The sequence below is a fragment of the Vicugna pacos genome, chromosome 13 (assembly GCF_048564905.1).
Source record: "Vicugna pacos chromosome 13, VicPac4, whole genome shotgun sequence".
Classification (NCBI taxonomy): Eukaryota; Metazoa; Chordata; class Mammalia; order Artiodactyla; family Camelidae; genus Vicugna; species Vicugna pacos.
Window position 1 is genome coordinate 28264961 of NC_132999.1, and position 24156 is coordinate 28289116.

The following is a 24156-nucleotide window of genomic DNA, read 5'->3' on the forward strand; positions in this document are numbered from 1 at the left end:
CTCTCTCCACTGTCCTCAAATTAATTTCTAAGTATAGATTCAAGCTCTCAATGACCTGGAACCTCTTTGGCTATACCATGTCTCTCCGTTTCCTCCCTCCCCTCACTCCCAGCTCGCCTACTCCTTTGCCTCCACATGCGAAGTTCCAGCCATGGAGAGCAGCTTGCATGTCCTTGTTGTCGGACAGGCTGTCTGGCCTTCTTTTATTTCTGCCCCTTAGCTCACACTGTTTCCTCTGCCTAGAACGTTTAATGTCTACTTTCCCCTCTAAACTTGATGTAAACATCTTGAGGGCAGAACCCCATACCTCACTCCAAGTTACATTCCCAGCTCCCAGCACAGTGCCTAGCACAAAACAATCAAGAAATGTTTGCTGAACTAACTCAATCAAATTTAAAAATAGCCAACAATTTACATTTGGCTTCCAAATTGGTTTTGTACTACATCTGAATATGGATGCAGTTGATTGGGAAAAATCACACAATCACAAACAAAATAATGGACCTATACTGTAAAAAACTGAATCCAAAGGTGATGGGGAAATGAAAACTTTCTAATTCTTATCCGCTGCTAAGAATTCTTCCCGCTTACTACTCCAGATAATATAGGTATTACCCCCATTTAATTTTTATAACTAAACAATGAGTTAAATATTATTTAGCTCTTTTCACAAGTGAGAAACTGAAGCTCACAGCAAAGCAACTTGCCCAAGATCTCACAGCTATTAAATGTGGAAACCAGGATCTGAGCATAAGCAGCCTGACTCCAGAGCCTACACACTTAACCCCCTAATACCCTGTACTTCTCTGTTATTAGAGACTGGCACACAGGGAGTGATCAATAAAGTTCTTTTGAGAAAATGTTACTCACCTTCTTGATAGTGCCAAATCAAAAGAGCAAAGGTCCTGAGAGGTGGCCAAAGGGCAGAAGACTTCTACTCTCAGGCCAGGGCAGGAGAAATCACTGCTCCTGGTCTGCAGGGGGCAATACACCCCACAAATACTCCTACTGGAGCCCCACAAGGACTCTCTCCCAACACCAGCGAAACTACCCCAAGAAGCACAGGGCTGTAAGGGAGAGCTGGGGGACACAAGATTTGCCAGCAAGAGGGTAACAGCAGGGAAGGCAGTCAGTCTGGGGCAAGAAAAGAGAAGAGAGGGGCCTAGGGAACCCTCTTCCAGAAATACAAGACAAAATCATAAACTTCAGATCACAAAGGGAATTTCATGATAACAGTAATAATGACAGTTAGCCACTGCACTCAATGCTTTACATTTAATCCAATGAATTCTCAGAACAACCCTGTGAGGTAGGTGCTATTACAATTCTCCATTTGACAGGTAAAGAACCTGAGGAACTAAGAGGTTAAGGAACTTGTGGAGGACATGCAAGTAAGAAGCAGAGCCAGGTTTCAAACGTATGTAGTTCGGCTCCAGAGCTCAAGCTTTAACCCTACACTCTTGCCTCTTGTGATCATACAGTCCTATCTCCTCCTGATTCAGATGAAAAAAAGAGGCTCCATGACCTTTCTCCAAGGTCACAAGTTGGTCAGTAGCTACATCAAGGAAGTTAATGATCTGCAAAAAGTCATTATTTGCTCCATGAAGTTTATGTTTTAAAGCAAGCAGTGCCACTGACTGGTCTTATGATCCAGGTCAAGTCCCCTGAGTTTAAGAGCAGGGGGTTTCTGCAGCCCAGCACATTGTTAAGACAAATTTCCTGCAGAAAGCAGTATTTTGCTCATTTAACAAAAATTACCAAATACTTGGTAAGTACCAGGCCCTGTGCTAGACCTTGGGATAGGATGTTGAACAAGACACAGTGCTTTATTCAAAGAGCTCCAGATAGGTCTAAGTACAGGAGAAGACACCAGAACAAAAACGAATGCACCAAAGTGTTACAGGTCCTAAGATAGTATTGAAGAGGGAATCCCAGGGAGGGCCAAAAGGACACAGAAGTCAATTCAACTGGCAAATAGCCAGAGAACACCAGGAAAAAGGCCAATTCTTGAGTCTTGACAAATGACTCAAGGAGACAAGACTCACACAAGCAGTAGAGTGAAGAGCACAGAACCCAAAAGAGCATGGTATAATTTCAGGCAAAAAAATGGTTCCTAAAAATATCCATGACCTAATCTTCAAACCTGAATATGTTACCTTACATGGAAAAAGGGACTTTGCAGATGTGATCAAGGTTGAGGACCCCAAGATGTGGAGGAGAGCCTGGATTACCTAGGTCAACCCAATCTAATCACACAAGTCCTTGAAAGCAGAAGGACAGAAGACTGGGTCAGAGAGATAAGGTGTGAGAATTTGACCCACCATTGCCAGCTCTGGAGACGGAGGAAGGGAATCACAAGCCACAGGTGGCTTCTAGAAACTAGAAAAAGGAAGAGGACAGATTCTCCCCAAGAATCTCCAGAAAGGAATGTAGCCCTGCTGACACCTTGATTTTAGCTCATGAGACCTGTACTAAGCTTCTAAACTATAGAAATGTGAGCTAATAAATCTGTGTTTTATTAAGCCACTAATTTTCTGGCAACTTGTTATGGCATTATTCATAGAAAATGAATACAGGAGCCTACCAGTAGTTCAGGATTGCTGAAGCAATGAAAACCTGTGGGACAACTGAAATTAGAAGGCCATGTGAAATGTCTTTGCTACTAGCATATCCTGTGAACTTGGGCAAATCAAATCACATTCTCATTCATCCAACTCATTTATTCATTCAACAAACATCTTGAGCTTCACATAGAAGATTACATTTCATGTGGGTCTTGATGGACAAATAAGAGCTCGCCACGGACAAAGGTGCATCTCTGGGTTTCAGGAGGTAGTCTGACATGGCATAAAAATATCTTAGCTTTGTCACTTATTATCTGGTTTTCTTACCTGGAGCAAGTTATTTAAATTCTCTAAGCCTCAGTGTTCCCATTTGTAAAATGAGAAAATAATATTTACCTTATAGAATTGTTATATGGATCAAATGAAGCCGTAGATGTGAAAGCACTTTGTAAGTATAGGGTTTTCTGTTGTTGATCAATCGTAAATGAAAACCAGATCAATGTGATTAACTTAACACTTTCCCCAGAATATGTATATCTACAGTATTGCAAAAGTGGAGCATGCTTGCCTACAAGGTTGAGAGTGCAAGGTCTACTAACAATACTGCCTCATTAGCCATTTACTCGATACCCCTCGCCCACTGGTTTCCTTTATAATAAAGATATCCAGTCACAGAGGCCCTATTAAGGTCCAAAGACTTGTGCCCAGCTGGCCCTCTACTTCCCAGACCACTTGGAAACAGTGAGACCCCTCACATCTCCTGCCTCTCAAAACACTCTCCTCCTTAGCCTGCACATCACTGCACTGCCCCGGTTCTCCTCTCTCTAATTACAGTCCGTCTGCCTCTTTACTAGGTCCTCTTCCTCTTCCCACTTCCCCACCATGGATAGTCTCCCAGGCTCAATCCTTCAGCCCTTTAATCTTTTCTTTTACTAACAGAATTCATCCAATTAAGTGATTTTAAGCAAACGCTTCCAGGCAAATGTCTTCCAAATACATATTTTTAGTTTAAATCTCTCATATGAGCTTCAGCCCTACTTCTCCAACTGCCTGCTGGACATTTTCACCTAAAGACTATATGTCAAAGCAAGCACTGACTAAAATGGGAATGTGAGGAGAAAATTCCCATTGGAAGTACACAAGAAAAGGCACTAAATTCTGATTTAAAAGAGGTGATCCTGAGCAGATGGTAGAACCCACAGAGATGATCCAATAAAATAAAGGCACATATGGCTGGGGTTCAGGGCATAATGGCAGTCTGCTAGCCAAAAAAGAACATGGCCCCAAGAGACCTGGGTTCTCATTACATTTCTGGTGCTAAACTCACTATGTGGCCCTGGATAAGTCACTTCATCGCTCTGAGAATGAATTTCCATGATTATAAATTTAGATAGCTAAATGTATTTAAAAGTTTATGACACTGACATTTATAAAGTTACCAAGTAGGTTACAAAAATTATAAGATTTTAACAGTAAATGAACAAAGAACACAACAATTCACCAAAAAGGAGATAAAATGCCAATAAACATATAGAAAATAATTCATTTGATTCAGCAAAGGAAAACAAGATGCTATTCTTATCTATTAAATTAGTAAGATTTTAAGAAAACAGTAGCAATGTAAATTCGAACATTTCTAAAAATCTAAGTTTCAGAAATGGATCGGGATGGTAGATACATATCCAAGAGTTATTTGAATTAAAGCCTCAGTTAAGCTGGAGAAGTGGACAGCCTCTCTGGCTAAGTGCTTGAAGGCAGCAGCAAAAGACTGAGGTCTGAGCTTTAAGGAAAAGTACCCTTTGTGAGAGGACAGGCAACAAAGATGGAAGAAAGAGAAAAAGGCCAGAAACGGGAATACAGAAAGCTAGAAACACATGGAGAAACTCTTATTTGACCTTGTCACTTTCATTCATTTTTTAAAACATTTTTTATCAATTTATAATCATTTTACAATGTTATGTCAAATTTCAGGGTACAGCACAATTTTTGTTATACGTGAACATACATATAATTCATTGTCACATTTTTTCTCTGTGAGCTACCATAAGATTTTGTATATATTTCCCTGTGCTATACCGTATAATCTTGTTTATCTATTCTACATTCTGAAATCCCAGTCTATCCCTTCCCATCCCCCGTCCCCTTGGCAACCATATGAGATTGCTCATATGTGGAATCTAAAAACAAACAAACAAACAAAACATAAATACAAAACAGAAACAGACTCATAGACACAGAATACAAACTTTCATTCATTTGATGAATATATCCTGAGCTTCTGCTATCTGCCACACTAATGCTTGAAATGCATTGGTGAATAAAATATTTTGTATGGTCCTACTGGCACGGAGTCACTGTATAGTAAGTAAACAATAACTAAGTAAATAAATAAGTAATTACAAACTCAGATAAGGGCTATGAAGGAAATAAACATTTAAAAAATAGATAAAGAATTGGCAACAAATTCACTGTCATTTATGTCAACAGAAAAGAAAATAATCAATGGTCTCAAATTCACGGTTCTGGGAAGATGAGAACTGAAATAAGACTATTGGATTGGATAGAATAAAATCACTTGCATCCTGAGAGAGAAGAACAGTGGTTGTGGGAGAAGCCAGAATGGAAATAATTTAATGAAAGAGTGAGAGGGGCAGAAATGGGGTTGTGATTATCAATCATTTTTAAAGGAATTTGGCTATAAAAGGAAGAAGAGAAACAGGTGTTTGAAAAAGATGGCAGACGATTCAAGAAGAAGATTTAAGTGCATCTGAAGGCAGAAAGAAAGAGCCAGTAAAGAGGGTAAAGGTAGCAACAAAATGAGAGGTATCTTGACATTCTCATCTCCATAGTCAATCCATTCTCTCTAGGGTCTCCCAAAAACCTATCATTCAACAAGTTAGATTCTCTCCTACTTTAAAAATTAGAACTTTCTTCAATCCCATATTCCTTTTCTGATATTGCCATCTTTTTCTTTTGTTTCAATACCAAACTTCTCGAAAGAGTTGACTATTTTCAGTTTCATTTCCTTAACTCACTCCGCAAGCTTCTGTCCTTAACTGTGCCTTTGAAACTGTCCCTACCAAAATTGCTAATGACCTTACTTTGCAAAATCCAATGTGCAGTTTTTAGAATTAGCTTATTTGGCCCTTTGACAACGATGGACACTGCTGAGCAATCACCCCTTAGCAGCACTCCTTCCCATCCCATGACAGCGTTCTCTGGTCACACCTTCTCAGTCTCCTACAAGTCTCTCATATATTGGTGTGCTTCAGGATTTGGGACTTGGCTCTTTGCTTTTCTTACAGACTTTCCTTGGGCAATTGCCTCAGTTTCTAACTAAATGCTGATGATGACTTTCAAGTATATATTTCGAGTCCCTCCTCACTTTTAGCTTTGTATATCCAACATCTTGTTGAACATTTCTGGATGTCCCACAGTGTGTCAAGCAAAGCAAGTCTAAAACTGAACTTACTATTTCCCACCTCCAAACCTGCTGCTCCCTATCTTAATGAGTGGTGTTGCCATCCACCTACTTGCCCGTATCAGAACTCTGGGCCTCTGCCTTCACTCTTTTATCTTCATTTCCAACATCCACTCAACTCTTAGGTTTGCTAGATTTTACTGCATTTATGTGTCTTGATTTCAACCATATTTCTCCATCCTCATGACTACAACCTCAGCCAGGCCACCCTCATTTCTCCTCTAGAAGTTTTAGTAGCTTCCTAACTGGGCTTCCTGCCTCTAGGTTTGCTTTTCTCCAACACTTTTCCCACGTGGGAGACAGACAGATTTTTCTAAAATGCAAATATGAATATGTTACTCCTCCATTCAAAAACCCTTCAATAACAGTCACTTTATCTTTAGGATCTCAGGTTTTCTAGTAGATTAAAGCTACCCTCTCACTGCAATATAACTAGACTCTGGATAAACAAAAAAAATACCTCAAAAAAAGTAAGCAGAGGCTAAAGGGATGGGGTTATCTTAAGGGCTGATGTTAATAGCAACACTACTGAAATACTTAGCTTTGGGTTAGTGGTGAAGTGGGAGAGCAAATACTGGGACTGATTCTAAGCTGGGATCCTTAAGAGGTATGCTAAAGTATTTCAGGACAGAAGTGGCCCTCAACTACTGGCACAAAGCAAAACAATAAGCTAGTCCTCTCTACAGGGAAGCGTCTCCAATTTAATTCCACAGGATTCCCAAAGAATGAAAGAAAATAATGAGCTCACAATTAAAAATCAAAAAGCACATAGGAAGGTAAGCACCATGAGAGTCAATAGAAATAAACAATAAACAACAGATTTAAACCCTAAAAACTACAAATATAGTCAGATGAATACAGAAGAACTACACATTAAATGTTTAAAGAAATAAAAGACACAATCACAAGTATGCACACACACACACAAAACTGAAAAGAGACAGATGCAGGAAAAAAAGAAAACTTGTAAAAATAAAAAGTAGTTTTTGAAAGAAAGAACTCAATGAATGGGTGAAATAGCAAATTAGTCAACTGAAAAGAGAATGAGTGACCTGAAAGATACATATCTGAAGAAATTGCCCAGAATTCTCTGAGAGACAAGGAGACTTACCAGCTAAGGGGTGTGGAAAATAAAAGGTCTAACATACTTCTAATGGTAGAATCCCAGAACAAAGGAATAGAGAGAATTAAAGAGGGATGGTTTTGAAGTAATAATGGCTACAGAATTTCTACAGATGAACATAAATCTGCAAGTCCAGGAAGTAGAATACATCTAGGTTAAATAAAAAGAAACATACGCTGTGATAGCCAGTCTACAAGTCAACCCCCAGTGATCTTCACCTCTTGGTATTCATAACCCATGTGTCTCCCAAACTATACTCAGCTTGGTCTGTGTGATCAACAGAATATAATAGAAGTGACAGTAGGCCACTTCCAAGATTTGGTAATAAAAGACACTGTGGCTTCCATCTTGGTTATTCTCTCTTGGATCACTTGTTCTGGGGAAAGTCAGCTGCCATGTCATGAGCAGCCCTATAGAGAGATCCAGGTGATGAGAAACTGAGGACTCCTACCAGGAATCCCGTAAATGAGCCATTATAAGCAGATCTGCAAGCCCTGGACAAGCTTTCAAATGACTACAGCCCCAGCCAACAGCTTGACTGCAACCTCTTAAGAGACCATGAGTCAGAAGTATCAAGATAAGCAGCTCCCAGATTTCTGACCCTCAGAAAACCTGTGTGAGATAACAATACCTAAGCTGCTAAATTTGGTGTTAATTTTTACACAGGGACAGGTTAACTATTATGTATGCTAAGACCAAACATTTTGAATGGCTTACAAACAGACTTTTCCATCTGGTCCAGACTCTCTCTCCAGCTTCACTTCTTGCCACATTCTCTCTAGCTTATTACATTTCAAATATACCAAACTTCTTTTAGTTTCTGCATTGCACCATGTTCTCTCCCATCTCCAGCCCTCTGTACAGCTTATATGATGTACCCCTGCCTGACACAATCTTTAACATTTTCTCTACTCCCAACACATATACTCGTTGGGTTAACTTCTCCCCATCATCAGAGCACTCATCACATTGTATGATAAAGCTCTGTTAAATTTTCTGTTCTTCCATTAGACTGCAAGCTCCAACAAGGTACGGACAATATCTATCTCCTTCATTATTATGCCCGCACAGTTCCTAGCACAAAGAAGGTACTCAGTAAATATTTGTCCCTTACAGCCCACAGGATAGGGACAGGCAGGAGGCGGAAGAAAGTAAACATTCTAAGGTAATGATCCAAATGAATCTTCAGCCCAGAAAGTGGCATAACTACAAAGGAACCAAGGAACTCTTATATTCCACACAACCTCAGGTTTAGGCAAGGCTTGGGGTAGGGTCAAGATTCAAGTTGGATGGTTTCCAGCTCCTCTTAAGTCACATCCCCTTGTTGTGGTTTCATTATCATCCTTGAATTGCAACCTCTGAACATCAGACACACCCATTCTTGAAAGCACATTCACAATTACACTCAAAGGACAAAAAGAAATGATTTTTTAAGAAATTGTCATCTGTTCTGTATTTGTAAGGACAATTCCAGCCTATTATGTTGACATTTAACATCTGATTATAAGTGGTATTTGTGGTGTGCCTAAATATGAACATATCCATACACATATGTACATGCATACATGCCATAAAACATTAATCACTAGTACCCTCTACTGGTGGAAATACCTTATCTGCTGATATGAATGGTCTTATTGCCCTCTAGTGATCACAACCTATAAAGAGAAAATCCAGCAGCAGATGGGAGAATCTCCTTGGCTGTAACGATAGGGTTTTATGTTCTTTAAGCATCTAATTTTCTCAGATTCTGGTTTATATTACAGAGGTGCAACTTTCAAGACTCTTGGGGGGCCCTCTGGGGGATTTCACACAGCTCTTGCCAGCTGTTAGCACCAGTCTGAAGCTGCTCTCTCTCCTGCTTCTCATGAACAAGAGGTCAAGGGGAAGCAGAGAAGGCAATGGCTGCACTGGTGAGGGCAAGAACAGCAGCTGTGAAAGAGTACCCTGGACTCCCTGGGGACCTGGGAGCAGCTTGAGGAACACATGTTGGCCCTGCCTCCCATATTATTCACAGTTGTGTACTGTACTAAAACGGCAATTCCACAAAGTTCCTGACTTACCTTCTAAATATCTCCGATGCTGTGATAAATGATGTAGCAGCAAATGTTGCTATCATTTCTTATTATTAACCATGCTTTGGAAGTTATTTCTACTCAAGACAGAAAAGCTAGGTCTCCTTCAAGATTTAACTGAAATGTCGCCTTTTGTGAATTCCCCAGATGTAAGTGACCACTCTGTCCTCTCAACCGCATATACCCTGTACAGATCAGAATGGTACCACGGACGTTATTTTTATGTTTTTATTTATAACCTATACTATTTTACTACTCCCATTGGTCTACATGCTTGTTTCTCCACCAAATCCTAAGTTCCTTGAGGTCATGAACCATATCTTCATTTTTGCACAACCAGTATCAAGCACACTCAAAATGTTATCCACAGATCATGCCTGTGATAGTGCAGTAAGTACAAAAACTGAGGTTATAAGCATTTAGAAACTTTTATAGAAGTTTGACAAAGTAATTCTTCATCTGTTGAATCTAATTTTTTTTAAGTGGGGCTCGTATTTTGTATATTTTAATTTCATTTTTCCAGTAATTTTTATTATATTATACAGTATTAGTCTGAAACCAATGGAGAATTCGTTAAACAGTGGTCTCTCACAACAGATAGCTTGAGAAGCACTGATGTGACAGATAACAACGTTTTGGGGGAAGGAGGAAAGGAGAAGGGAGGAGACAAAACATAAGCATTTCTCACAGAATTTGGAAGGAACGTACCTATCCTTGTTGATTTTAACACTTCCCTGGAGGGTATCTTCTTCTTTAATTCTTGTAAGGCTTCCACTAAATTCTCTTTGGTTTGATGAGGAAGCTCCAACATAGTTTTCCATCTTTTTATGTCTTCTATAACCACAACTCTCTGGGAAAAAGAAAAGTCATTTGGAAAATGGAACATTTTCATTAGAAAGACATCTGCCTTCACCTGAGCTAATGGGGCTCCTATTGACATATGAATTATTGATTATGACCTGAACCAGAGCACAGTATGTGTGATGGCCCCAAATGATGGGTAATTGCTTAAAAGCAGCTCCTACTTACTGCAAGTCAGGAAGAGAGTTATATCTATTAGGAAAAGTGCAAGTTTTAATCTTACCATGTCATACACCACTGGGCACTTAGCACTGAGAGGCAATAAGGAGGGGAAAAAAAGAAAAACGATGCTGAGGTGAATCAACCTATAGCTCACTTAAGTGTCTTAATTCATAGGGATGGACAGAGAGTGGAGAAGTCATAAAGACATATTTATTTCAACAATAAAAAGCACACTTCAACAGCTCTCTACTTCCTAGATGGTAAAACTCAAACCTCTCTAGTTTGGAGAATTTTTTAAAACTTCAAACATATAAAGAGGGAGAGTAACTCATTATTTATAGTGGGAAAAAGTTAACATTTTGCCATTTCACATAGAATAATAAAAGACTGTAAAGTTCAAGTCTCCTTACATTCTTCACCCATCATTCCCTTCTTTCCATTTCTAGAAGAAACTACCATCTTAAAATTGACATTTATGTTTCCATTAAGTGTAAAATATTAACAATTAAGGAATCTGAGTGAAAGGGAAGAGGAAGGCCTTTGTACTGTAGTTTTGAAATTATTTCAACTAAGAATTTTTTAAAAAGTAAACTGAGAGACAGAAAACAAAGTTGCTTTTAGAATCACAAAAAAAATTTTTTTTGGTCTTGTATCATTATTACCCTGGGGAGGTGGTCCGGTTAGAGGCTGGGAGGGGGGCCAGGGATTCCTGGTAAATGCTCTGTTTCCTGATCTGGATACTGGTGACACAGATGTATTCTTTGTGAAAATCTGTTAAGATGAATACTCATGATTTGTGTGTGTATAGTTCAATAAAAAGCAACTTCAAAAAAGTCTCAACTCTCTCTGGCCAGGGTCTCGCCTAGCTGCACATAGTGGGAGAAAGGGGTGTCTATTTCCCCATTTTTGCTTTTCCTCCTCCCCCATCTGCTTATTTGCTTTGGTCTCTGACATTCCTAGGTTCAAAACTGGGAAAAGAAGAGCAGAAAGGGACAGGAAAAGTCTTGTTTTTGGTCGTGATGCTACGCTAATCAGGTTTCAGTGCTCTCTAGACTTGGCAGACATTTAAAAGCTGACTTTCATGAGGTGCTTCTGTGGCTCCATGGAGAGCTCCCATGGCTCAGCGCTCACCTGCAGTTCCCACAGCACTGGCAAGGCCCATTCCAGCAGCCACTCACAGCCCACCCTAACCTGCCTCCGGTTTCCCACCACCTGCTTCATACAGACTCTCTGTCGCCCAAATCTTCACCCTGAAAAACTCTGAGTGGTTCCCAATGTAGCCCCTTCTTCCTGAGACATAAGATGTCCCTTTTCTTTTCAGGCACAGGTCTGGTCTCTGTGTCCACCAACTCCAGGAACTGAGGTCAAGTTCTCCAAGTGAAAATACCACAGCCCTCCCACTTTATCCAAAGGAATTCTCTCTCCTCTCTTCCTTTAACTTCTACTCTCTTTATTGCCTAAGGCAGGTGATGGGTTCAGGACTGCAAAACTGGTCTTCATGCACTGGCCTCACAAGTTCTGCATAAGTTCTGCATAGTCTAGAATCACATTTGGGAACACCATGTTATACCTACTGCTTTGTTCTCAGCCTTCAGAAGCATTAGCTAAAATTACAATCTGTTACAATGTAGAATAGTATTAGCGTTATATGGTATGAAAAATAGACAAATGAAGCCAGGAAAGGGGATATTTTCAGTAGGAAGGTGTGAATTTATCATTCTGCAACTTGCTTTTTTCACTCAATATATTTTCTTGATTTATCCAGACTGAAACATATAAACCCAGCTAATCCATTTTAATAGTACTGGAGAGCGTTCCGTTACATTTAAATACAAATGCCTCAGAATTTTAAAATGTTTTCCCTTAGGAATATTTAGGGATTTTCCCCCTCATATTTTTCCTATTATAAGCATTGCTTCGATGAACTGCTGCCTATTATATATTCACATGTCTTCCATCCCTTTGCTTTCAACTTTTCTGGGTCATTACGCATTAATAGCCTATGGCTGCTTTATTTTGCTCCCCTTCCCCATCCAATCTGAGAATCTCTCTTTTAATAGGCATGTTTAATCCATTTGCATTTATTATGATTACTGATATACTGGACATACTTTCTCTTTGCTTTTTTTCCTTTCTCATCTTTTAACAGCCTGAGTTTTCTTTAATCTCATTTTTCTTTATGGTTTGGAAGTTATATATTCTATCATTTTAGTGTTTGCCCCTACAATTGTTAAGATACATACTCAGTGAAATCTATACCAGTACCCTCCTCACAAGTCTCTATTTTAGAAACCCCTATTAGAAACCCATGACCCCTTTGCCTGTCCTTCAAATCTCTTAACCTTTCTGTCATATTTCTCTCTTTCTCTGGATGCATTTTAAGTGATTTCTTCTAACTTCCAATTCAGTATTTCTCTCTGTAGTTATGGCTTATTCACTTTTAACTTGTTCAATGTGTTTGTCAACAAATATGCTTTTTCATTGGACAAATGGACAGATTGTTTTTGTTTTTTCCTCTAAATCTGCCTGTTTTCTTTTCATACTATCCTGTTCTTCTATTATTGTTTCTATTCCTTTATCTCTGTGAACATTTTAGACATATTTAAGGTCTCTTTCAGACTGTTCTCTTATCTCCACTTTTTGGGGCAGAAATTCTACTATTTAAATCTGGTCATTCTCCCTCCTGGTAATTTATTTTCTCATAGAGTTTTATAACTTTTGACCACAAATTCATCTTTAATGGAGACCATTTTCCATGGGAGTCCTGTGTACTCTTAAGTTGTGAGTTGTCTTAACAGAGAAATCTCACCTTTGCCTTTGCCAACGCCTTTGGATTTCTCTAATTCTGGGCCAGTTTTTATGTTAATTTTTCAGCTTTGCAGGTGGTATGAATACACACACACACACACACACACACAGTAATAAGTGTGAGATTCTAATTTATTACTGTCAACTCTTTTTCCACCCAAACCCTGAGATGATTACAATCTTCATGCTGACTCCTTGGACTAGGGTATGGAATTTTTCTAGTTCATTTTTCACAAACATGGTAGCCCTGTGTTGACTCCCAATTTCACGTGGCGGGTATTAGCCTGAGGCCTTATCTGTCATCCCCATATTGGACCCAAAACCCCAGCCCCTAAACACTAGCTTCCATAGAACTATGTACAAGCATATCTCATTTTATTGTGTTTCATTTTATTGCACTTTGCAGATACCGCATTTTTTAAAGTATAGTTGATTTACAATGTTGTGTTAGTTTCTGGTGTACAGCATAGTGATGAAGTCTTATATATATGTATATAGATATACTTTTTCATTACAGCTATTACAAGTTATTAAATATAGCTCCCTGTGCTATACAGCAGGACTTTGTTGTTTATCTATTCTGTATATAGTGTTGTCTGCTGATCCCAAACTTCTAATTTATCCCCCCACAACTTTTGCCTTTGATAACTGTAAGTTTGTTTTCTATGTCTGTGAATCCCTTTCTGTTTTGTAAATAAGTTCATTTGGGTCATTTTTTTTTTAGATTCTACATATGTCATATCATATGGTATTTGTCTTTCTCTGACTTACTTCACTTAGTATGATAACCTCTAGACCCATCCATGTTGCTGCAAATGGCATAATTTCATTCTTTATGGCTAAATGGTATTCCATTGTGTGTGTATGTGTGTGTATATATATACCACAACTTCTTTATTTAATTATCTGTCAATAGACATTAAGGTTGCTTCCATATCTTGGCCATAAGTAGTGCTGCTGTGAATACTGGGGTGCATGTATCTTTTCAAATTAGAATATATTCTCCAGATACATGCCCAGGAGTGGGATTGCTGGGTCATATGGTAATTCTATGTTTAGCTTTTTAAGTAACCTCCATACTGTTTTCCCTAGGGCTGCACCAAACTACCTTCCCATCAACAGTGTAGGAGGGTTCCCTTTTCTCCATACCCTCTCCAGCATTTATTTTTTGTGGACTTTTTAACGGTGGCCATTCTGGCTGGTGTGAGGTGATATCTCATTGTAGTTTTGATTTGCATTTCCCTGATAATTAACAATATTGAGCATTTTTTCATGTCCCTAAGGACTGTCTGTATGTCTTCACTGGAGAAATGTCTGTTTAGATCTTCTGCTCATTTTTGATTGGGTTGTTTTTTGTTATTGAGTTGTATGAGCTATTTGTATGTTCTGGGGGTTAAGCCTTGTCGGTCACATTTTTGCAAATAACTTCTCCCAGTCCATAGGATGTCTTTTCATTTTGTTTATAGTTTCCTTTTGTGTAAAGATACTGCTTTCTTCTTCTTTTTTTTTTTTTTCAAACAAATCAAAGGTTTGTGGCAACCCTACAGATGCCATTTTCCAACATCATTTGCTCACTTCATGTCTCTATGTCACATCTTGGTAATTCCTGTAATATTTCAAACTTTTTCCAATATTATTATATTTGTTATGATCAGTGATCAAGTGTTCTTTGATGTTACTATTGTAATTGTTTTTGGGTGCCATAAACCATGCCTATATAAGACAGTAACCTTTACTGATAAATGTTCTGACTGCTCCACCATCTCTTTCCATCTCTTTCCATCTCCTTGGGCCTCCCTTTTCCCTGAGACCCAACAATATTGAAATTAGGTCAATTAACATCCCTACAATGGCCCCTAAGTGTTCAAATGAAAGGAAGAGGAGCATGTCTCTCATTTTAAATCAAAAGCTAGACATGATTAAGCTTAGTAAGGAAGGCAAGTCAAAAGCCAAGATAGGCCAAAAGCTGGGTGTCTGGTACCAAACAGTTAGCCAAGTCATAAATGCAAAGGAAAAGATCCTGAGGGAAATTAAAAGTGCTACTCCAGTGAACACACAAATGATAAGAAAGCAAAACAGCCTTATTGCTACACGGAGAAGTTTTAGTGGTCTGCATCCGTCAAACTAATTACAACATTCCCTTATGCCAAAGCCTGATCTAGATCAAGGCCCTAACTCTCTTCAGTACTGTGAAGGCTGAGAGAGGTAAGGAAACTGCAGAAGAAAAGTCTGAAGCTAGCAGAGGTTGGTTCATGAGGTTTAGGGGAAGACACCATTTCCATAACAGAAAAGTGCAAGATAAAACAGCAAGTGCTGATGTAGAAGTTATAGCGAGTTATTCAGAAGATCTAACTAAGATAATTAATGAAGGTGGCTACACTAAACAACAGATTTTCAATGTAGATGAGACAGCCTCATATTGGAAGAAGATGATACCAAGGCTTGCATAGCTAGAGAGAAGTCAATGCCTGGCTTCAAAGCTTCAAAGGACTGACTGATTCTCTTGCTGAGGCTAATGCAAATGGTAACTTTAAGCTGAAGCCAATGCTCATTTACCATTTTAAAAATCCTAGGGCCCTTAATAATCATGAGAAATCTACTCTGTCTGGGCTCTACACGTGGAACAACAAAGCCTGAATGACAGCACATTTGTTTACAACATGGTTTACTGAATACTTGAGACCTACTGTTCAGAAAAAAGATTCCTTTCAAAATATCATTGCATATTGACAATACACCTGGTCACCCAAGAGCTCTGATGGAAATGTACAGTGAGATTAATGCTGTTTTCATGCCTCCTGACACAACATCCATCCTGCTGCCCATAGGTCAAGGAGTAATTTTGACCTTCAAGTCCTGGAAATAGTTTTCTAGGATACATACATCTAGAAATACATTAGAGATACATTTCATAAGGCTATAACCGCCATAGATAGTGATTCCTCTGATGGCAAAGTAAACTGAAAACATTCTGGAAAGAATTCATCATTCTAGATACAATTAAGAACATTCATGATTCATGGGAAAGTCAAAATATCAACATTAACCAGAGTCTAGAAGAAGTTAATTCCAACTCTCATGGATGACTTTAAGGAGTTCAAGGCTTCAGCAAAGGAAGTAACTGCAGATGTGGAAGAAAGTACAAAAGAACTAGAATTAGAAGTGGAGCCTGAGGATGTGACTGAATTGCTGTAATCTCATGATTAAATGGATAAGGAGTTACTTCTTATGGATGAGCAAAGAGAGAGGTTCCTTGACATGGAATCTACTCCTGGTGAAGATGTTGTGAAGACTGTTGAAATTATAATGAAGGATTTCGATTACATAAACTTAGTTGATAAAGCAGTAGCAGAGTTTGGTAGGATTGACTGATTTTGAAAAAAGTTCTCCTGTGAGTAAAATGCTATCAAACAGCACCTCACACTACAGAGAAATCATTCATGAAAGAAAGGATCAATCCATGGGGCAAACTTCACTGTCTTATTTTAAGAAAATGCCACAGCCACCCCTACCTCCAGCAACCACTACCCTGATCAGTCAGCAATCATCAACATGGAGGCAAGACACTTCGCTAGCAAAAAGATTACAACTCTCTGAAGGCTCAGATGATGGTTAGCATTTTTTAGCAATGAAGAATTTTTTAACTAAGATACATACATTTTTTAGACATAATGCTATTGTACACTTAACAGACTATAGTATAGTGTAAACACTTTTATATACACTGGGAAACCAAATAATTTGCTTTATTGCAGTGGTCTGGAACCAAACCTGCAATTATCCCCAAGGTATGTCTGTATCTTCAGCTCCCACTTACAGCTCTGGGTTTGGATTTCTTCTTTCTTCCTGGCACCTGAACGTTTATCTTTCTTGTTTTCGAGCTCAGCTCTGTATCGGAGACTTTTTATCCAGCATTTCTACATGGCTGGATTGAAGTTCAGGGTTCTATATCAGATCATTCCAGCATATGGTACTATATGAGCCATCCTTACTTCCTGAAATTCACTGTCTTAGCAAGAGTTGGATTCATTTAGAATTTAAACTTCGGGCAGTCATAATTCAGGTAACCTAATTTTAAACTCACCTTAACTTTGTTATTTTTTGTGTGTGTTGAATATGACACTAAAGAGTTTTAAAGAAAATCAGAAAAACAAAAAAAGTAAACTATGTAGGGGGAAGGGTATAGCTCAGTGGTAAAGTGTGTGCCTAGCATGTACAGGTTCTGGGTTCAATCATCAGTATCTTCATTAAATAAATAAATGGCATAAAAGGTCCTATATGACTTGGCTTCTGATATCCTTTTCTGCCTCACCATTGGCCTAACATATACCAAACTATTTGAAGCTGCCTAAATGAATCACAGCATTTCACACCCTCTGCCTGGGATGCTCTTTCTTTGCCTCAACCACATGATAAACACCTATTTATTTTTAAAGATTCTTCAAGCATCACCTCCTGTATGAAGCCTTTCTAGCCTCTCTCCAATCACATTTGGCCAGACTCCCTCTTGAGTCCCTCTGTAATCTGCATAGACTTCAATTATCACATCTGTGCTTTCTGCAAAAGGTCATCAACAAGGCTGTCTTCTTCACTAGACTATGAACAACTTGAGGGCCAGAACAATTTCTTGTCTCTCTATCTGCAGTGCACAGCAAGTATAATTGTACAAAGCTATTTCTACCCTTGAGGACTAAGTACAGTACAGTCCTCAAACATGAAATGTTAGGGCAAAAACAGAAAAATAAAGCAGTCAGTTCCAGAGCAGAAGAATTCCATATACATACAAAGAATGTTTCCTTAATTCTGTCCAAATATGGGCCCCAAAACAGATATTTCAAGTTCTTCTCTGAATTATTTAGAGGAAAAAGGGAAGTGGACACAAAATACCAAAAGGGAAGCTACAATGAGTGTTTGGAACAGTTATTGCCAAAAAAAGGGGGTGCTCTCCAAAATACCATCTGGTCTTACAGTTGTGGATGGCTGCGATATCAGGTTTGATAAAACCAATTAGGGAAGATGATTCACTTATAAGCAATAACATGGGCACCATTCCATGGGTGGGGGCAGGGGCAACATATTGGCTAGTCAATCCTACAAAGGCAGGAAAGATTTATAGAGCATTCTTAAGTGCAGAATCTAAAATAATCAGCATATTTCAGAATCCTCCAATTTAAAAAAATCTTCTATTGCAACAATCAACAGAAGAAATCACTTTCCCTTAGGGAGTAAGAAGAGATTAACCAAATTAACCTTTACTATTCAAATGTACGCTATATGAGCTCTACTGAGTATCACTTTCATTGAATGTGATAAGGCTATGGCAAAATCACTTGTAATATGCTGATAACAAAAGTACAATGGTCCTAATATTCCAAGATTTTTATACTTCCTTCACTGGCATTCAGAAACCTCCACTTTTTTTAGTTCACCCTATAGGGGACAGACTGTGGAGTTCAAATCCCAACTCTGCCACTGATAGCTTCATGACCTTCAACAAGCTACTTAATCTTTATGTGCCTTATATTCTTCATAAAATATAAATGATAAAAGCATCCATTTTACAGAGTTATTATTAGAATTTAAACAGTTAATATATATAAAGCACTTAGCATAATACCTGGCTGATAGGAATGGGCTCAATAAATGTAACTATAATCATTATTATTACTATCATCATCACCATCACATCATCATCATCATTCTCAGCTCTAGTTTCACTACACAAGGCTCTCTTTTTCCATACATGAAAATAGGAAACTATCTATTAGTTTTTATTATGTGCCAAAGACAATGCATTTATTTATTTAGCCCTCATAACAACCCTGCAGGTTGGATACTGTTATTTCTTATGTTACTGATGAGGAAATTGAAGCTTGAACATTCAGCAGATTCTTGGCATTAAAATACGATGCTAGTGTGTGGGAATAGTCACTTGGCAGAAAGTGGACCTATTTAACTCTCCAGAATTCACATTAAATTCAACTTGTTTTTAATTTGTCATTGTGTACACAGGAAAGTAGGTGTGTGTGCATGCAAAAAAGAAAGAGAACAGCAAGTACCATGTACTGAATGGTTATAAGGCACTACTTCCCTCTGCCCAGCCAGATCTTCCCGTCCCCTTTAAGGTGCTCTGACCACTGAAACAGATGCTGAGCTCTCTCCTAACTTTTAACTCTTATTGTCTAAACAACAATTTTGTAATGGAGCACATATAATTTTGCATCATTATTAATTTCTTATGATATGATCCCCTAATAGGAAGTCCTATGAGGGCTCATACTTTGATTTTAAATTTCTCTTATGTTCCCTAGAGCACCTAGCATAGTACTAAGCATAAAGTTGTTTCACAGTAACATTTGTAGAATAGTTTACGATCCAAATCCAGCAAGGGCATCACCAAATAATGATTATTATTTGTTCAATAAATTTGGGGGGGGATGGGGATGGGAAGGGACAGACTGGGAGTTCAAAATTTGTAGATACTGACAGGCATATGTAGAATAGATAAACAAGATTATACTGTATAGCACAGGGAAATATATACAAGATCTTGTGGTAGCTCACAGCGAAAAAGAATGTGACAACGAATACATGTATGTACATGTATAACTCAAAAATTGTGCTCTGCACTGGAAATCGACACAACATTGTAAACTGACTAACTCAATTAAAAAAAAAGTTAAAATAAATAAACAAATAAATATTTACATACAATGTAGCAGGTACTATGTTAGGTCTTGAAGCAGAATAAGAACTACAGTCCCAGTCCTGACAGTTCAAAATAGACTGGAGAAACAACAGGTAATCAGATAATTACAATACAGTAAGGTAAGTGCTACGACAGATATTTGAATCAAGTGCTAAAAGAGTACTGAAGAAGGAAAGATTAATTCTCCACAAAAAACCCAGAAAGCATTTCAATATTCACTTACTTAACAAAAATTTATTGACCACTTAATATGTGCCAACCACTGCGACAGGTCCAAAGGTAGAGAGGTAAATAAAATGTCCAAGGCCCCTGTACTTATAAAACTTACAAGATTCACTTGAGTGGCTTGACAAAGAATAGGAATTCACTCTGCAAAAGATGCAGGAAAGGGGACCAGCATCAAGTCAAAGACCTGGAGACATGAAAGAGAAGAACTTACACAGAGAACAGCAAGAAATGGGGTGTGGCTGGAATGCATTACTGTGGGTGGGCAGCTACAAGAGCTGAGGTGAGATGGACAGGACAGAAAGGGTCCCATATGCCATGCCAAGGCTTTTAGCTTTAGTTCATTTGGTCATTCAGAAAAATGTACCATGGCCTTCTATATGCCAAGCTCCATGCCAGGTACTGGGGCCACAAAATCAATACAACATTGTCTTTCAAGAAGCTGAGTGAGCAGGACACAGCCATGTAAGGGAACATATTATATAGCACTAGTAAGTGTAATGATGGGGCAAGTGAAGATACAGGGATGGCTTGGAGAAGGGAGTGGTTAGATTGGCTCTGTATCTGGGGGAAAGAGGGTGGTCAGGAAAGGCCTCATACTAGGGGACTCTTGGCTAGGTGATAAAAACAAAGAGGATTTCATAAAGTAGCTGATAACAGCAAACACTTGCACAGTACTTGGTATTTGCCAGGCTCTGTTTCAAGCACTTTACATATAGTGACTCACTCAAACTTCATAACTACCTTATAAAATAGGTATTATTATTAATCCCACTTTACAGATGAAGTACGACACAGAGAGGTTAACTTGCCCAAGATCACACAAGTAGGAAGCAGCAGAGCTGGGAATTTAACACAGGCAGTTTGGCTCCGGAGTCTGTGTTCTCAATTACTATACTATATTGCCTGCAAGACAAGAGAAAAAGGCCATTCCAGGCAAGCAAGACAGCATATGCAAAGGTACAGGGGTATGAAAGAGCACAACATCTTTGGGAAATTGTGAGTAGTTGACATTGGATGGAATATGAATAAGGAGTAGCATGGGATGGGCAGTCAGGTGTCAGGTCACAAAAGGCCTCGGGTGCCATGTAAAGAAACCAATAGGTAATTTGAAACAACCGAGGGAAGTGGTTTCCTCAGGCAGGGAGGTGACCTGAGTAAATTCTTTCTTTTTTTAAAGACTTGTTTCTGTGGCTTAAGTGTGGAGGTTGGAATGACAGGGGATGCCAAGGGCAGGGAGACAAGTTAACAGACCTTGGCACTGCACTAAATGAGAAATAACAAGATTTCGAATTTAAAGTAGGAGATGTAAGGGCAAAAAGGATTTTTAGGAGATAGAATTGAAAACTGGACATACAAGAAAAGAATTAAGGAACCAGTTACTTGGTATATGGATATAAAAGTAAATACAGGAGAATACAACACAGGTTTGGAAGAAAAGCTACTGCATTTAAGGAGAATGTTATTCCATGTCTATTGTTTTTTCTGATTCCATAATATTCACATGACTTATTTTCATCACCACACACAGTTACTCTCAACTGGGGCCGACAAGGGAACATCGAAGGCAGAAGCGGGTACATATTATACCAGGAGGTATATTAGAATCTGGGTATTTGTATGTGATTGTATACGTAGTTCAATTACTACTACCCTCTTTTTCTTCCAGACAGTCTGGTACCACAATCCTGCCCACCACCACTCTTCACTGAGAATCACGACTGTGTACAATTATCCATAGATATCTGACAAAACACAGTTGGAAAATTTGGATGTGTTCCAGGAAGTCACAAAACTGCAAGACTAGGAATATTTTAAAGATCATCTAGAGTTCAGTAGGTCTCAACCAAGGGCGGCCTGTAAATATGTGGGGGCATTTTTGGTTACCACAATGGGAGCTGCTATTGGCATTTAGTGTCTGAGGGCCAGCAATGTTAAACTCTGTACAACTCACAGGACAGTTCCAAATGATGAAGAACTATCTTGCCCCAAATGACTACAATGTTCCTTTGAAGAAACACTGATATAGTTCAAGCCCCACATTTTCTAAATGAGGACAAAGTAAGATCCCAGAGAAGGAAATGACTTGCTAGAGGTCACCCAGCTGCCCAGTAGGGCCTAGAACCCAGGGCTTCTGTTTATACTCCCCTTCGCTGCTTCCTGACCTGGGTCTGGTAAGCCTGCGGCACATCCAGAAGAGAAGTCCAACCGAGTACGTAAGTCAAGTACTCAGAAGGCCACCCTACTATTACAGTCTTTTGCACATTTTCTCTAGCCCCAGATTCCACTCTCACCTTCATAGATCTAGGCTGGAGGTGCAAGTTTGGCAGTCATCAGCATGGGAAACCTTAAAATGAATAAGATCACCCTGGCCAAATACAAAAAAAGTGACAGAGCTCTGGGGACCATGAACATTAGGGCTCTAGTGGAGAAAGAGAAACCAATAAAGGGAACCGAAAAAAGAAAAAGTCAGTAATGCAGCAAAAGAGGTTCAAGAAGACAAAGTGAACTAATTACAGGCAGTTTTTTGTTTGGTTTTAGAGAATAATTACCATGAATTGGGTACCTCTATTCTTTGATACATTGTTGGTTGTCTATTGTCTATCTATTCCTTGCCTCTTCCTTGCAGAGGGAAACCAGACAGTTTGAGGTTGCAACAAGTTCATTTAAACAATTTCTTTTCCAGTTCGTTAGCTGTAGCTGTGAAGGCCACGTGATACTGTTCTGGCCAATAAGCTATGAGGGTACAGTACCATTACCTACCCTTACTGAGTTTGTATAGGGTACACAGAATCATAATTGGTACTTTAACATTCCATTTAATAGGCAAGAAAATTCTGCAAAAGAATAACTTAGGGGGTTTATCCTATCAGCTAGCAAAACATATCACAAAGCCAAAGTAATTAAAAAGGTGTAATGAAAGTGTGGGAATTGATAAACAGGATATGGAGGAAACAAATTAAGAATGGTCAGGAGCACTTTAAGAAAGAAGTACAGTAAGAAATAACTCATAGGTCTTCTATAGTACAACTCCTCCAGCCCTCCTTGCCATCACAGTCCTTTGGACATTTTCTCCATCCCTAGATCCCCTCTCACCTTCAGAGATTCAATTGTGGCCTGCTTGTAAATCTTTCCTCCAGGACCTTTCTTCTGAGGACTATTCTGGATTCTGGGCGTTCGAATGACGAATTTATCCATTGTTAGGGGACTCCAACTACTTTCACGTGTTTGCACCGAGTTCTGCTCAGGAAAGAGGGCAGATTCTAAAACGTCATTAAAACATCTGCGATGTGTATTCCCTAAAGTGACCCAATTGGGTTCTATACACTCTGGAAAAATTCCTGAATTGTTAGGACTCTTGGGTGGAATTTATAGGAAGATTTTTTACCTTGAAAAAGAAATATCTTCCTAAAAACTGAAACTATACAAAATGATCGGTCTACTTCCTGAATCAGGAGGTCCTTAGCTTTCCGAAGTGCACGCTGTGGAAGGGATTCAAATATTGGGCCAGGCATTGAACCTGGTGACTTCTAAAGCTTGTTTGGTTGGATTGCGGCAGCGTTAGAGGTCACCTAGGTTCAATGAAGCTCTCTTAAACAACTACCCAACCATGGCCACAACCCTAAAAGTTCCCCTAGTAACCAGCAACCAAGAACCTCCTCCAGATCTCAGCAGGGTCTTCACAACAACCAGTCTGCTCGGTGGTCAAAGGACCCTAACCACGACTGTAGTGCTCTGGATCCCCGAGCAAAGGGAAGCACCATCTTCCCCTGCCCTCAGCACTCAGCACCCCAGGGAGAGGAAGCTTACTAACAATGGTGTCATGGGAGACCCACCAGGAAAAGCAGCCCGGCCAGCAGCTGGGGCCTCTCCAGAACGCACCCTCTGAGGACCCAAGCCTGGACCTTGGGGATCAGAACTAAACAGACGCTTCCTTCTGGGACGGTAGTTTCTCGGAAGATGTTCAACCCCTCAGCAGAGCTCCGGAGCCAACTGAGGTGGGGGTGGGGGTGGTGGAGAAGCAAACCATATCCCCCAGGATGCACCGCGAAGGAGCGAGCTTCTGCGCGCCCAGAGCGGCTGTAGTTCTCCGAAGCCAACTTTCCCGACCCACCGTGCGCCTCCCGCCTGCAGAGAACTACATGCCC

At 39.4% G+C, this 24156-nt stretch overlaps 1 protein-coding gene across 4 annotated transcripts in view; it reads right to left on the bottom strand.

The window, feature by feature from the left end:
* The window catches only part of TCEANC2 (transcription elongation factor A N-terminal and central domain containing 2), an 81590-nt gene extending 57577 nt beyond the window's left edge, over positions 1 to 24013 (bottom strand). For 3 of the 4 annotated variants that reach the window (XR_012079095.1, XR_012079096.1, XM_006200521.4), the window contains exons 1-3: positions 23845 to 24007; positions 23105 to 23248; positions 9952 to 10093 (exon numbers count right to left, since the gene is read on the bottom strand). Coding sequence is in view for 2 of the 4 variants with exons in the window: in XM_006200521.4 (XP_006200583.1) it covers positions 9952 to 10093; positions 23105 to 23206 (244 nt within the window). In the remaining 2 variants the exon portion in view is untranslated. Of the gene's footprint in view, positions 1 to 9951; positions 10094 to 23104; positions 23249 to 23844 lie in introns of all 4 variants that reach the window. The other variant, XM_015236180.3, reaches the window with a different exon arrangement.
* Between the last annotated feature and the right edge of the window lie 143 nt (positions 24014 to 24156).